Source organism: Microtus oregoni, unplaced genomic scaffold (assembly GCF_018167655.1).
Source record: "Microtus oregoni isolate MIOR12 unplaced genomic scaffold, Mior012 000005F_ref0000423, whole genome shotgun sequence".
Lineage (NCBI taxonomy): Eukaryota > Metazoa > Chordata > Mammalia > Rodentia > Cricetidae > Microtus > Microtus oregoni.
In genome coordinates this window covers 20,775,807-20,790,078 of record NW_024543064.1, presented here as the reverse complement: position 1 = coordinate 20,790,078, position 14,272 = coordinate 20,775,807, and the positions used below count along the sequence as shown (strand labels likewise).

Genomic DNA, 14,272 nt, shown 5'->3' with positions numbered 1-14,272 from the left:
TCCAAATTTCATGTTCCCTTCTGCTATGGGTCTGGGTCCAAAGGCTGATTTTGGTGGTATCTAATTCAATCTGTTCTAGGTTCCCTATTTGGGTATGTGGACATGTGTGTATAGCATTTCCCAGGAAGTTTACCACAGAGCACCCAAGTTTTAAGCAAAGATACCAGCTGTCGAAAATGCAAGCAGTCCAGTAAATTGGGAGCCTGGTGGTACACCTTTAATCCCAGCAGCACTCGGGAGGCAGAGGCAGGCAGATCTTTGTGAGTTCAAAGCTAGTGAGTTCCAGACCAGCCAGGGACACAGTAAATTCCTGCCAAAAACAAAACAAAAATACTTTCCCATCCCAGGGGCTGGAGATGGCTCAATGGTTCTTCCAGAGGACCCGGGGTCAATTCCCAGCAAGCGCATGGAAGCTCACAGCTGTGTTGGCCACAGCCTTGACAACTGCCCACAGGCATGCTACCCTGCCCTCTTCATCATGCCTGGCACATGGCAGGTGCTTCTTTTAGGACAACAAAACAACCCCGGGGAACCTGAATAAAACAAAGAGCCCACTTTAAAAAACTCTAAATTTATTCAAAGTGTTAAAAGATTTCACTCCCCCCCTCCAAAATATTTTATAATTAAAAAAAATCAAAACTATCCTCTCAGCCACTGTTACCTCCTTTTCATAGGACCAGCCTCTGTTCCTCCAAGCTTTGGCCTCCAACCCCACCCCTGCCCAATACCCTGCCTTGACTGCCTAGCAGAGCCCCCAGCGAGGCTTTCCAGTCTTCTGGGACAGAAAGACTGACTGAATGGGGAATGCACAGGCAATGCCCAAGACACAGTGGGTGCTTTGTGCTTTTGGGCAAGCTAGTTGGATTTTTTTTTCAAATGGGTCACTGTTTTTGCCCATGGACACCTGTTTAGTGGCAGATTTTTGGCTTAGGGTCACCCACAGCCTTGTAAAGCCTTTGTCCAGATCTCCCCAGGCATGGTCCATGACAACTGGATCTGATGACTGTGTCACCACCTGTCTCCTTGTAAGCTAGTGGCAGGAATAAGAAGTGGCACAGGGGAAGGGGGGCTTGATGGAGTTCCCAGCTTTTCAGAGTGTGGGCAGGAAGCTTTGGGCTCTGCAGGCAATGGGCCTACGACGACCACAGGAGGCAGAGCAGTGAAGGGAAAGGTCTAATGACGTAAGTCTAGGGTAAGCAAAGTTCCTTACGAGACCCCCTTCCCATCCTCCCTCATCCTGCAAGTCCCAGGATGATTCTAGAAAAGAGGACGAAACAGAAGAAAAGGGCTCTGCTGTGGTGATGGGAAAAGACAGGAGATGATAGCTGTCAGGGCTGGGGAGGGGCCTTCTGGAATCTGTTGCTGGCCGTTTTCCTGTTCTGTGAAGCTGGATTGGGGGCCAGAAGCCAGGCCCACAAAGACTTCATCAGCTCTGTTCCTTGTCCTTAACTAATAAGACTGTGTGTTGGCCCCCGCTGGACACACTTAAGACCAGACGGTTCTCTAGCTGTTTGCCAGTCATTTCCACAGGGCTCCAGACATCTTCATCTTGCCCAGTTCCCAGCTGGTAGTTGGTGCCCATGCCCCATGCAAAAACACGACCTAGAAGGGATAGAAAAAGAGGCAGCTGTCTTTGAGGTCCTCAGGCCTGCCTTGCCATACCAAGAGATACGTGGCCTTGGCCAATAGCAGTCTGGCAAGGCCCCAGCCCAAGTTCAAAGGAGCTTGGAAGAGCTGAGGAGATTGCTCCCCCACTGCATTCTCCCTACTCCAGAGCATGGCACCACAGGAGGCTACATCCTAAATCCCTGTTCCTTGAACCAGTCACCTTTTAAGACTAATTAAGATGCTCCTGGGTTTGATATGCCACCCTCAGGGTGGTGTTTTTTAATTTTTTTTTTTTATTTTAGATAAGGTCTCACTATGTAGCCCTGGCTAGCCTAGAACTCACTATGTAGACAAGGCTAACCTCAAACTCAAGTGATGTGCTTCCCTCTGCCTCCTGAGTGCTGGAACTGAAAGTGTGTGCCACAACACCTGGCCTATCCTCTGGTTTTCACAAAGGACTGAACTTCTGTTCAGGACTGAATGCTGCAGTGCAAACTCACTTCTTGAGGAAGTCTCCCAGGTAAGGACAAGCACTGCTGCCAGCCTGAATTCTGGAGGGTCCCTGGCTGTGCACCTCTTTCTGCGCTTTGGCTACTATATGCCCACATCCAGCTCACAACCGTCAGTAATTCCAGTCCCAGGGGATCTGATGCCCACTCCTGGCCTCTGCAGGCACCAAGCACATACATAGTACATATACATATATGCAGACAAAACAACATAAACATAAAAAAATGTGTTGTGGGATACTTATACACTGTGTGAAGATGCATGACAGTGATTAGCATGATAAAAAGCTGAACAGCCAATAGCTAGTCAGTAGGTACAGGTGAGATTTCCAGGGAGAGAAAGGAAGAGGAATCTAGGTGTGGAAGGGTGCCAGGATAAACGCAGAGAAAATAGAAGGTACAAGATAAAAGAGATGTCACACCATGTGAAAGAATGTAGACTATTAATGGATAAATTTAAGTTATAACAGCTAGTTAGAAACAAGCTTTCATAATTAATAAAAGGTGTCTGTGCCATTATTTGAGAACTGGCTGGCAGGGCAGAAAAAGACTCATTACATTAAGTCCAGCATGATGGCACATGCCTGTGATCTCAACACCCGTTCCACTCAAGGCGGAGGCAGAGATAGGGACAGGCGAATCTCTGAGTTCCAGGCCAGCCTGGTCTACACGGTGAGAGAGACCCCGTCTCAAAATCAAAACGCCCAAACAAAATAGCAAAAATACTCCAGGGTTCCTGAGAGTCAGTGGCAAAGCAGAGTCATCTCCAAGACAACCTGTGGAATATGCTAGGAATCGTGCTCCCCGGGCTCCAACCACACCAGACCTGAGGAGCCCCACTCACCATCCTTGGACACAGCATAGCCCACAGATGCCCCACAGGCCACTGAGGAGACGACAGGCAGCCGGGAAATGAGGGTAGGTATACTCTTCTCCTCAGCACCCTCCCCAAGGCCTAGCCGCCCATACTCAGCTCTGCCCAGGCTGTATGCTTTTCCTGTGGAATAAGGAGAAGGTGAGTATCAGCAGGGGCATATTCCAAGTAAAACAGACAGCACACTGACTGAGTCCCCATGCTCTTGAGGGTCAGATCTCAGGTGGTGAGGTCTCAGGACCTTTTCACCATCTGGGGGTGGGAGCTAGAAGATGCTCTACACAACCCCCATGGTGCTCCCACTCTGAAGTACCAGGATAACCCTCACAGATGCAATCTATGTCTGGCCCAAATCATAATCCTAGGACGCTGGCTGTGTCAGGGACGACTGTGTCCCATGAAGAAGGACTTGTGCGACCTACCTTCCGAATCCATGCAGACTGTATGGTGCTGGCCACCTGAGAAGCCCACCCAGGACTTGGTGGAATTCTTAAAGGATGTCAAGTTCTGAGGAATGAAGCAAGATCCAGTGCCTGGAGTTCCTGTTGTCGAGGGTAAAGGTGTTCCAGAAGCTTCCATCACTGTCATCCTCAGAAAGGCCACACCCACCATTCCCCAGAAATGCCACCTTACACCACAGCTTTAAGGGATCAGGTACCCCACAAAGCAAAAGCAAAGTTCAAAAGCTAGAGCTGGAACCAAGGTCGAGTGCAGCCTGATGCTATGGCCAGTACTCACCAAGCTGGTGATAGTTGGAGAGGCCAAAGCCATAGACATGGCCCTCACGGGAGATGGCAAAAGTGAAATAGGCACCACAGAAGGCATCCTGGAAGCGCACACGGCCCCGACTCCCCCTGGATTTCAGCAGCACACACTTGGGGACCAGGAGTCGCTCTGTCAGGAAAGAGGAAGCCAGGATCAATGACAGACCCAGGGGGTTTTCTCTTCCACAAAAGTCCGAGAAGTCGAGCAGGGCCATTCTTGTTAGGAAGAGGTAACTTAGGCCAATGGAGCGTAAACGCAGGGTCAATGTTCTTTTTCTTTTTGGTTTTTCGAGACAGATTTCTCTGTGTAGCAGCTCTGGCCCTAAAGGCATGTACCACCACCGCCCGGCTGCCGGTTCACATTTTTAACAGTCACGAGAAGAAAAGCTTATGTGGAACTTGAGTGCCAGGAATCTTCCTGATTAAGTCACTTCTCTCTTCACAGTAGACAGCAGGAGTGGGGTGGAGTTAGAGATAAGGAGACAGCCTCCAAGGTCTAAGGGTCCCCACATCCCTCTGTGTAAAATAATTTAAATTTATTTTATGTGCATTGGTGTGAAGGTGTCAGATTCCCCTGGAACTGGAGTTACAGACAATTGTGAGCTGTCATGTGGGTGCTGAGAATTGAACCTAGGTCCTCTGGAAGAACAGTTAGTGCTCTTATTCACTGAGCCATCTCTCCAGTGCCCCCACCCTTTTTGAGAGGGTCTCATTATTTACTGGCTGGCCTAGAACTATGTATACCAGGCTGGCCTCAAACTCAGAGACCCACATTCCTCTGCTTGCTGACTGATAGGATTAAAGGTATCTGCCACCAACCATTCCACCTTAAAGCATTTTTGCTTTTTTTTTTTTTTTTTTTTGAGGTAGTGGGTAGTAGTGTTTCTGTGTAGCCCTGGCTCTCCTGGAACTTGCTTTGTAGACCAGGCTAGCCTGAACTCACAGGTCTGTCTACCTCTGCCCTCTCAAGTGCTAGGACTAAAGGCGTGTGCCACCACTGCCCAGTCTGAGTTCTTAAGGAACACTGCAAGTGCACAGGATATAACCCTCAACAGAATCCCACCTGTGATGTGGGATGCCCCTCTGTATGCTGTCAATATGTTTTATTATTACCAATTGTTAATAAAGAAGCTGCTTTCAGATTACAGTTAGGAGGTAAAAGTCAAACTGAATACAGGGAAAAAGGCAGAGTTGAAGGAGATGTCAGCAGACACCACAGAAGCAAGACGTGAGACATCAAGCCACGAGCCTCATGGTCAAACAAATAGAAATGGGTTAATCTAAGATGTAAGAGCTAGTTAATAATAACCTGAGCTAATAGGCCAAACAGTATGTAGTTACTAGTAAACCTCTGGGAGACCAGGCGAGATGAGAATCTCCACCTACATTCCCACTTTCTACTTCTGCCAGGGGATGGTTTACCAAATCATCCCACTGGAGGTACCAAAGCCACTTACCAAGGCCCTGGCGGCCACCTCGGTTGGCAAATAGCTCAGGAACACGCCCCAGCTGACCTTGCTCCCCACAACCCAAGGTGTAGAGGTCTCCATCAGTTGTCAGCATTACCAAGTGGTCGTTCCCTGAAGACGAGAGGAAGACACAAGATGAAGGGCTTGTCTGTAAGAACCAAGGCCGAACTGTCCTCATTCCAGCCCAGTGCACCCAACACTCACCTGAGGCTACCTTTACCACAAGTGCGTCCAGCTGCACTTGAACAGGTACCATGCTTTTCTTCATGGGCTCCAACAACCCAATCACACCATTATTGTCCTACAAAGGAGGGGCAGAGACTGTAACGGGCAAGCCCAGGCTTGCTGAGGCCATGGCAGTTGCCTGGTAAAGAATGGGAGTGGCAGCAGATGTGGACAGTGAGACAGGCAGGCTCCCGGCCACATATGGACACCCTGAAGACTGACAGTATCCCCAGTCTGGAAACTGTGCTAATGCAAGCGAGGATAAAAACCTGAGCAGAGGCAAACAAATCTGCCTAAAGCCAATTAATTGTTGAAGCAGCAGGGCAAGAAGATAGAGGTGCAATACACTATTCTGAGTATTCTGTGTTGAAAAGTTCTCTATAAAAATGTTTACAATAAACAAGGAGGGGGCTGGAGAGATGGCTCAGAGGTTAAGAGCATTTCCTGCTCTCCCAAAGGTCCTGAGTTCAATTCCCAGCAACCACATGGCTCACAACCATCTTTAATGGAGTCTGGTGCCCTCTTCTGGCCTGCAGGCATACAGACAGAATATTGTATACATAATAAATAAATATTAAAAAAAGAGATAAAATAATTAAAACAACAAGGAGGTGGTGACACAAGCCTTTAATCCTAGCATTGTGGGAGACAGAGGCAGGCAGATCTCCTTGAGTTTGAGGCTAACCTGCTCTACAAGCCAGGGCTACACAAAGAAACTGTCGTGAACCATTGGGTATCCTGTGTTAATTTTGCCTGCTGGCCCCCACCCCCAATTCTCCAGACCCAGTCTTACCCGGAAAGAGCCCCAGAGGAAGACACGGCCATCTTCGGTAAGGGCTGCTGTGTGACTGTCTCCTGCTGACACCTGCACCACCTTCTCCTGCAGTTCCACTTTCCCAGGGACCATCTCTGAGCCCTCGACTGATGTGTCCCTTCCCAGGGCACCCTCATCATTGCAGCCGAAGGAGTAAACCTGTACCCAGGGTGTGGCATCAGCACAAAGTCTGCTTCTGTGGCCTACTCATTTAGGCCGCTCCTTGCGTCTATAGCCAGGTCCTGCCCCACACCCTTGTACCCAGGCCCTATCTAACCAGTCCCAACCCTCTGACCTACCTGGCCACTTTGGCTCAGACACACAGTGTGCATGCCCCCAGCCTCAGCCTGCACAACATCTTGTAGAAGGGGTACCAAGGCCGGCTTCTTCCTCTCCAGCACACTCTCACCCAGCCCCAGCTGGCCCACGTCGCCCTGGCCCAGTGTCAGCACCAAGCCTGGTTCTGTGTTGTGGGACCTGTGTGAGACTGAAGAGTGGAGAAGACGGCCCCTGAGTGTGCAGGATGAAGGCAGCAGAGGGCACAGCATGGGCTCTAGGACTCCAATGACCTGGGGTTCAAGCCCTTGCTCTGCCAACAGGCTACAGATAAGAAAGACCTAAGCGTCCTCATCTGTGAACAAGGATGACGACGGGATCTGTCTCATAAGGTTTGTGAGGATTAAAACCCAAGCCGACATTCTCTCACAGTGAAATGGATGTCTTGGGCAGGGCACACGGGCAGTGAGGTTACAAGATAGTCTCCCGCAGAGACCATGCCACAGGTGTGCACCCATAGTGCCAACCTTTCACTGACTGCTTGCTCTACCAACATTAGCTGGCTCTGCAGACCTCCCATATTTAGAAGACCCCTAGCTATTGCCAGGTAGTCGCGCAAGCCTTTAATCCCAGCCCTTGAAGGCAGAGGCAGCAAAATATCTGGGAGTTCAATGCCAGCCTGGGTTACATAGTGAGTTCCAGGACAGCCAGGACTATTGTGTCTCAAGCAAACATCAAAAGTAGAAGACACTGTTCTGTTTTTTTACAGGACATGGATCAGAGCTCATAAAGTTGATTAGCAGAGTTTGCAATGAACACAGGGCAACTTCCTGGGTTACAGCACTTAACAGCCTCTATCTGAATGGCCCTCCACCCCCAGACCAGATTTCCAATTCCCAAACACAGGAGGAAAGGAGACTACCCCTTTTGCCAGCATGAGCAGCACAGTGACAGCTTCAGAAGAACAGGAAGGCACAGTAAGAACCCACAGGTGCATTTGCAGAGAGATGTGGGCCAATCAGTGGGTAGTGCAAAGCCTTCTGGCAGCCAATGGAAACCTGCCACAGCCCTTCAGTCAATGGTATCCAGTCCCTTCCCCAGGGGTGTGGCCTCAGCTGCCAGGGCCACTGCGGATGCACAGAGGCTGCACCAGGCAGGGAGCCATCTGGTTGGGTTTTCGGGTCAGTTGGGTTTGGCCCACAGGCACCTTGGCGGGAGCGGGCGGCAGGACCGCGGTTACGAGGGTCTGCAAAAAACAGACACTGTCTGAGCATGTGTCTATGCTCCTCCCTCCCATGCTAGGGGTCAATTTCTCTTGTCTTCGACACACTCTGGGGTTGTAGGAGAGAAAAATTATAGGACAGGTCCCTCAAACGAAGCTGGGGCATTACTTCGTCTAATCCTCAATGTCTCAGACAGGCTGGTGGAGTCTCATCTCCATTCTACCAAGGGGAACTCACCCTCAGCCAGATTAGCTCAGCCAGAAAGTGGTAGAGCTAGGACCTGACCCAACTCTGAAAGCACAGCAGATCCAAGAGCCTCAGGCTTTCAAGCTGTCAGGTTAGAGCAAATGGTCCTAAGGCCAAGGACTTTCCCCACTATCAGGGGGAAGAAATCAAAGTATCATAGAGAGAACAAACCATAATGCATTTGCCTAGGATCTGGGGTTTTCTTTTTCTGACAACATTGCTCCAAGTGCTCTCTGACAGGCCTCAGCTTACGCCTCTCTGCTGACTGCTACAGGGTCGGACTGGGGGAGATGCACGAGGACCTCTGCTGAGCAGGGGTCCCTAGACATCTAAGCCCCTCAGAGCTTCCAGCCAGGGAGGAAGGAGCATGGACCCAGAGAATTCACTGTTTGTTCTTAGACCTCTCAGAGCCAGGAAGGGACCAAGGCTAGCTTACCTTTCACCTTCTTGCTTTTGGGAATGGCATCTTCTGGGGGTGACCTTCTCTTAGCTATGCGCTTGGGTGGCATCTTCCTGTCCTGAAAAGCCCAGCCAAATACTACATGTCAGAATCACAAACATCTTTCTGTATAATATTTATCAAAAGCAGTGCCAGTGGGTGGTGGCGCACACCTTTAATCCCAGCACTCAGGAAGCAGAGGCAAGTGGATCTCTGTAGGTTCGAGGCCAGCCTGGTCTACAGAGTGAGTTCCAGGATAGCCAGGATGGTTTCACAGAGAAACCCTGTCTCAAAAAAACCAAAACCCCAAAAACCCTAAAAAGTAAGGAGTCACCCAGAAGTTAACACCCTCCCCCCAGCATCCACCCCAGAACTGCTGAGTGGATAAGTGGATAATAACTGAGCTCACAAATATTCTCTACTGCTGGTAACATAGGGGTATGGGGTGCGGGAGTGAGCAAACCATTTAATTAATAGTAGTGGACTAAGGGCTGGGGATATATCCAGCCTGGTGAGAAATGCCTAAGCTTCATGTCTGATCCTGGTTCAAATCCCAGCACTACATAAACTGGGCCTGGTGGCATGTCTGTACACTAGGAATGTGCAGGCGGGAGGAGTCAACTGGCTACATAGGTAGAATATACATGATGGAATGGTAGGAAGCCATCAAAAGTGACATTCTTAGAGACAAATCTATTGAACAGAAAGATGCCCCTTGTGACAAAGAAGAGCAGTCAGAAGCCAGGTGTGGTGCCCATGCATGACCCCAGCATTGCAGCATCCAAATCCCAGGCCAGCCAGTCTCAAACACACGCAAACAAGGGAAACAGGTGCTTCATGCTCTTAACCCTAGCGCTCAATCAGAAGGCAGAGGCAGGCGGATCTCTGGTCTAGACAGTTAATTCCGGGCCAGCCAGGGCTACACAGGGAGACTCAATCTCCAAATAAAGTGAAACGACGAACCACAGAAAACAAAATCAACACCCCACACCCAAAGCGAGCAGTCTGAAGAGCTGCCTGGTCTCCATTTTAGCTTGGTATTAACTAATTTTTTTTTGTTTGTGGTTATTTTTGGGGGGGAGGGGTTGTTTTGTTTTTTCGAGACAGGGTTTCTCTATGTATCCCTGGCTATCCTGTAAATCGATCTGTAGTGGTGCCTCCCGAGCATCACCAATCTGGCAGTTATTACCTGTTCCTTTGAAACAGGGTGCAGTGTAGCTTCCAATGGCCAAGCTCCTCTCCTTCTGGGCCACACCTGAGCTGAGTTTACAGATCCGTGCTTCCAGGAGTGGTTGACGCATAGGTTTAAATGACAGTATACTGCTGGGGTGTGGCTTACTGTCAGAGTGCTCTTTTAACATTTCTGAGGCTCTGGATTTCACCTCAGTTTTAATTAAAATTAAATTAAATTAAAATTAAGCTGGGCTGGGTGCACACCTTTAGTCCCAGCATTCGGGAGGCAGTCAGGTAGGTCTGAGTTTGAGGCCAGTGTGATCTCTATAATGAGTTGCAGGAAAGCCAGACCAAAAAAAGAAAACAAAAAAACCCTGTCCCGAAAACCAAACAAATAGACAGATAGAGCTGGGAGTGGTGGGTCTTAATCGCAGCAATCAGGTGGCAGAGGCAGGCAGACTAGCCAGCCTGGTCTACACAGTGAGCTCCAGAACAGGCTCTAAAGCTACAGAGAAACCCTATCTTGAAAAAATAAACAAAAAACCAAAAAGAAAGCCAATGATAAATTAATATCAACAACAAATAAAAATGGTCGAAGAGTAAGAGCTTGCTCATAAGTTAATTCTGGTGGGACAGTGGTGTTTCAGGGTGTTCCCAGATGACACTGAGACAGAAACCTACTGGAGTCTAAGCAGGCTCACCAGTCCCTCCTCACCTGACAGGAATGAAAACTGCTCAAGGCCCTTCTCCACGTCAGCTGAGGGTCTCGTCAGAGCCACCCCTGGGCCTCAGGCTTCCCAGTTGTCAACTCAGAAGGTGTGAACACAAGGCCAGAGACTTCTGATTCCAAGGGAGGAACCAAAAACAGGTCAGGATCCTGCAGAGCCTGTGCGGGTTGTGGCTGGCCCAGTTCTGTCATGAGGTGGCAATTCTGAACTTTGCAGTTTCCACTCTCCCAGCAATGGCATCCCCTCCCTTCCTAGCTGCGTCTCTGAGACCCCTCTCCTCACACTTAAATGCCTGCTCTTTGGAGTCACTGGGACTCGAGTCATCTTCTAGGGCTCTGGTTTGCTCAACCGTTAACAATCTGCTACCTCTCAGGGTGGACAGAAGCTGGGACTGGATGTCCCTAGCACAGAGCAGGCAGTCAAACAGTGACACGAATATACTCATCTCCCAAGTATTCAGGATTGCCTGGGGTTGGATTAAGATGCAAAGATAGAGGTTAAGCTGCTTCCTGTACACGTGGAGCTTACATTCATTCTAGTAAAAAAGTAAGATCATGCCGGGCGATGGTGGCGCACGCCTTTAATCCCAGCACTCGGGAGGCAGAGGCAGGCGGATCTCTGTGAGTTCGAGCCCAGCCTGGTCTACAGAGCTAGTTCCAGGACAGGCTCCAAAGCCACAGAGAAACCCTGTCTCGAAAAAACCAAAAAAAAAAAAAAAAAAAAAAAAAAGTAAGATCATTACAAAAGTCCCCCCTTGTTCCCCTCCTAACCCATCATTCCCTCCCAAAGAAACTAGAAAACAACTCATGAATCTTTGCTGTACAAAAACTTTTACTTTTCAAAACAAGCTGAAGTCAGGCATTTGTGAGATAAAGATCATCCCTGGCCACACAGCCAGATTGAGAACAGCCTGTCTCAAAAACCAAACCAAGGGCTTCGGAGAAGACTGGGTCAGTAAAGCGATTGCCAGGCAAGCATGTGAACCTGAGTTCCCAACCCCAGAACTCACACAATGCTAGGCATAGCACACTCCCATAACCCTAGTGCAGAGAAGCTCGATGGCTACCAGTGGACCCTAATGGGTGAACTCCTGGTTCAGTGAGATGCCGTCTCCAAAAGTAAGGCACAACACAATCAAGGAAGACAAACTCTGCCCTCCACATGCACACAGTCAGGCCCTCATGCACACTCACATGAACACGTGCACACGACACACAACAAACTCAACCCAACTCAGAAAAGCTGAAGACAGTGTAGCCCCTCTACCATGGCCGAGGGAGCTGACGCTTAGAACTGGAAGTTTCCTCCCCATATTCAGACAGCAAAGGAGAGACGGAAAAAGGACCCAGACAGGGTTTCTTTGGCTGTCCTGGCACTCACTCTGTAGACTAGCCTGGCCTCTGCCTCCTGAGTACTGAGATTAAAGGTGTGCACCACCACCCAGCCTTCACTTTTTTTAAGGGGGGAAAAAAGTGCTGTTTGTATAATCCCAGAACCTAGGAAACTGACCAAGACCAACCCAGGCTATACAGCAAGATCTGAGGATGTCCAATAAGTTTGAACAAATTCGAGGAGCCACTGCTGAGGAAGAGATCCTGAGGTACCCCATATTCTTCATCTGCACTGCAGGAAGTCTACTTGCTGCACTTGGCAGTGTGCACAAACCCAGAAGGCAGGCAGGGGAAGGGCAGCCTAGCTGGGCGTGGTGGGTCGAGGCAGGATTTCTGATTTCCACAAATTCAAGTCCAGCCTGGTCTACAAAATGAGACCTACACTGTTTTAACATAGCCCAGGCTGGAGAGATGGCTCAGCACTGGTTGCTGTTCTTCTAGAGGACCCAGGTTTGGTGCCCAGAACCCACAAGGCTGCTCACAACAACCTGTAACTCCATTCCCAGGAGATCCAATGTCCTCTTCTGGCCCCTGTGGGTCACTGCATGCATGTGGAACACAGACATCCATGCACTCATACACATAAAAAACGAAACCCAAACACCTGTCTCCCGTCGCCATCCTTGCATTCCCATTTACGCCCCAGGATCCATCTTCAAGAGGTTTAAAAACCAGAAGGGCGAGCAAGACTAGGAAATAAAAACCAGAAAGGAGCCAACTTCCAACAAGTTACAGTGCGGGGCCCTCTAAGGGCTGAGACTTGTCCCCGTGGCAGGAATAGGTGTGCAGGCCATTCATGGCTGAGATGAAGCCCCAGGGGACAGCCCCCCTGAGCTGGAGTTGCTCCAAGCCTGCTTCCTCACCTGCCAAGTCAAATGGGGTAGGTATACCAGGTTACACAATCTACCAGGAGTCACCACAACCCCATTTCTGGAGTATCTGCAACCCTCTCCCCAATCAGACTTAGGGGCTGCAGAATGTCTTCGTGGGGCAGGCTACCATGAGAGAAGGCAGTGTTTGTGCAGGTGTGGTACTCCCTAGTGCTATCTCGTTTTTCCCTAGAGAGAGGAGCCACAGCTTCTAGCAGATGTAAGAGCCACTGGCTTTGGGATATATTACATTCATTTTATTGGTAAGAAAACGAAGGCTTAAGAGGATCTAGTGAGACCCAAACCGGACTCCTGTTCTTAGCTGACTCTGCAACCAGACCTTGGCTAATTACGTCTAATTCATCTTCCCAAGCTCCAATAGGATGCTCTTCTCTGACGAAGCAGCCTTCTCTGTGTCTTCCACGCGCACTCCAACCCTCCCCAGAAGTTCCACCACTGACATCTGTGACCCCAAACACTTCTAGGGGCTGCATGTGCTGTGCCCCATGTCTAGATTAACCTGACCGTGTTATTCAAAACATATTACAACCTCACCACCCAAAGTCAGCCCCATCGGGTCACCCTCCACGGCCCGGTAAAGGCTTCCGCTTTGGAATTTCATACCCTCAACTTCTGCCAGGCCACACGTGGTCGGAGGACTTAATTTCTGATAGACCAAAGACTTGGCAGCAGCAACGCTCGAGTTCCACGGACGTACTTTGCTAATCCCAGGAGACCCTAACTGTGGAACCATGCAAGTCTCGCCAGGGAGCCCCGGCGCTCCGCAAAGAACTTGGAGGCCCGCCATTGTCACCATTGTTCCCCACTGGCTCAGGAACAGCGCGGCACCGACAGGCAGCAAGCGATAGGGTGACACAGGGTTGATTGATGGGGGTTAAGAGTAGACGATAGTCTGTGGACGCTGCCGCTCCTTCCCTGCCGGCGGCCTCCCGCGCGTCCCCGGCCGCCGCGCACCAGCCGTTTGAATCTCCCGCCGCCTGGCGGAGCGCGCGCCCGGAGCGCGGCGGCTAAGGGACTATGCGGCCCGTGCGCGGGCGAGGCGGGGCCCACGAGGGCCAAAGCTCGCGCTCCCGCAGCGCGGCCGGCTTCACGTGCAGCTCGCCCCGCGCTACACCACGCGGTGGGCGACCTCGGCCCAACGCGGCCCCGCGTCCCTCCCAGCTTCCGGTCCCCGGGGATCCCCGCGACCTACCTCCGTGCGGGACTGCCACAAGCAACTCCGGCGCTCGGCGGCCGGCGGCGAACTGCCCGGAGCATGCGCTCTGCGGGCCTCTGGCCGCGACCCTGGCTGGAAAGGAAAACAAAGAGCCGGGCGGCCCCTGGCGGCCAGCGCGGGAAGTGCGACCGGGTGCTACCAGTTTCTACCCACTACAGTGCTTTTTTTTTTTTTTTTTTTTTTCCAGCCCTCAAAATGGGACAGACAGACTGACAACCAGCAGGATATTGCTACAATCCTGGTTTGTTTGGAAAATCTGGTGCGTGAGATCTGTAGCGGAGCAAAACAAGGTTGATGGTTCTAGTTCTCAAAGTGTCCATCTGAGGGCTGAAAAATCCAACTGTCACATATACAGAGCCATCTGATTTCAGCCTAGGTAGGTAGGGCTCAGGAACAGATTTGTTTGTCTTGTTGAGACAGAGTTTCT

At 50.4% G+C, this 14,272-nt stretch overlaps 1 protein-coding gene across 4 annotated transcripts; it reads right to left on the bottom strand.

The window, feature by feature from the left end:
• Nucleotides 1-555: 555 nt before the first annotated feature.
• Rcc1 (regulator of chromosome condensation 1) lies at nucleotides 556-13,904 on the bottom strand. Of its 4 annotated transcripts, none has more exons than XM_041653072.1 (11): nucleotides 13,822-13,904; nucleotides 8,445-8,526; nucleotides 7,747-7,785; nucleotides 6,563-6,750; nucleotides 6,243-6,422; nucleotides 5,429-5,525; nucleotides 5,213-5,335; nucleotides 3,730-3,885; nucleotides 3,414-3,533; nucleotides 2,962-3,114; nucleotides 556-1,602 (listed from the first exon to the last, which is right to left on the bottom strand). In XM_041653072.1, the coding sequence occupies exons 2-11, from the start codon at nucleotides 8,515-8,517 to the stop codon at nucleotides 1,427-1,429; spliced, it is 1,305 nt and encodes a 434-aa protein (XP_041509006.1). In that variant the 5' UTR covers nucleotides 8,518-8,526; nucleotides 13,822-13,904; the 3' UTR covers nucleotides 556-1,426. The 4 variants fall into 4 exon arrangements, with proteins under 4 accessions (XP_041509006.1, XP_041509007.1, XP_041509008.1 ...); XM_041653073.1 differs by lacking the exon at nucleotides 13,822-13,904 and adding an exon at nucleotides 10,336-10,352; XM_041653074.1 differs by lacking the exon at nucleotides 7,747-7,785.
• Between the last annotated feature and the right edge of the window lie 368 nt (nucleotides 13,905-14,272).

Bases quoted from the DNA above. Each gene is read 5' to 3' on its own strand.
- Rcc1 (XM_041653072.1), bottom strand. From the start codon at position 8,517: ATGCCACCCAAGCGCATAGCTAAGAGAAGGTCACCCCCAGAAGATGCC. The intron at 7,786-8,444 runs GTAAGCTAGCCT...TGTTTTTTGCAG, and splicing joins CAAAAGCAAGAAGGTGAAAG to ACCCTCGTAACCGCGGTCCT. The intron at 6,751-7,746 runs GTGCCTGTGGGC...TCCACTCTTCAG, and splicing joins TGCCGCCCGCTCCCGCCAAG to TCTCACACAGGTCCCACAAC.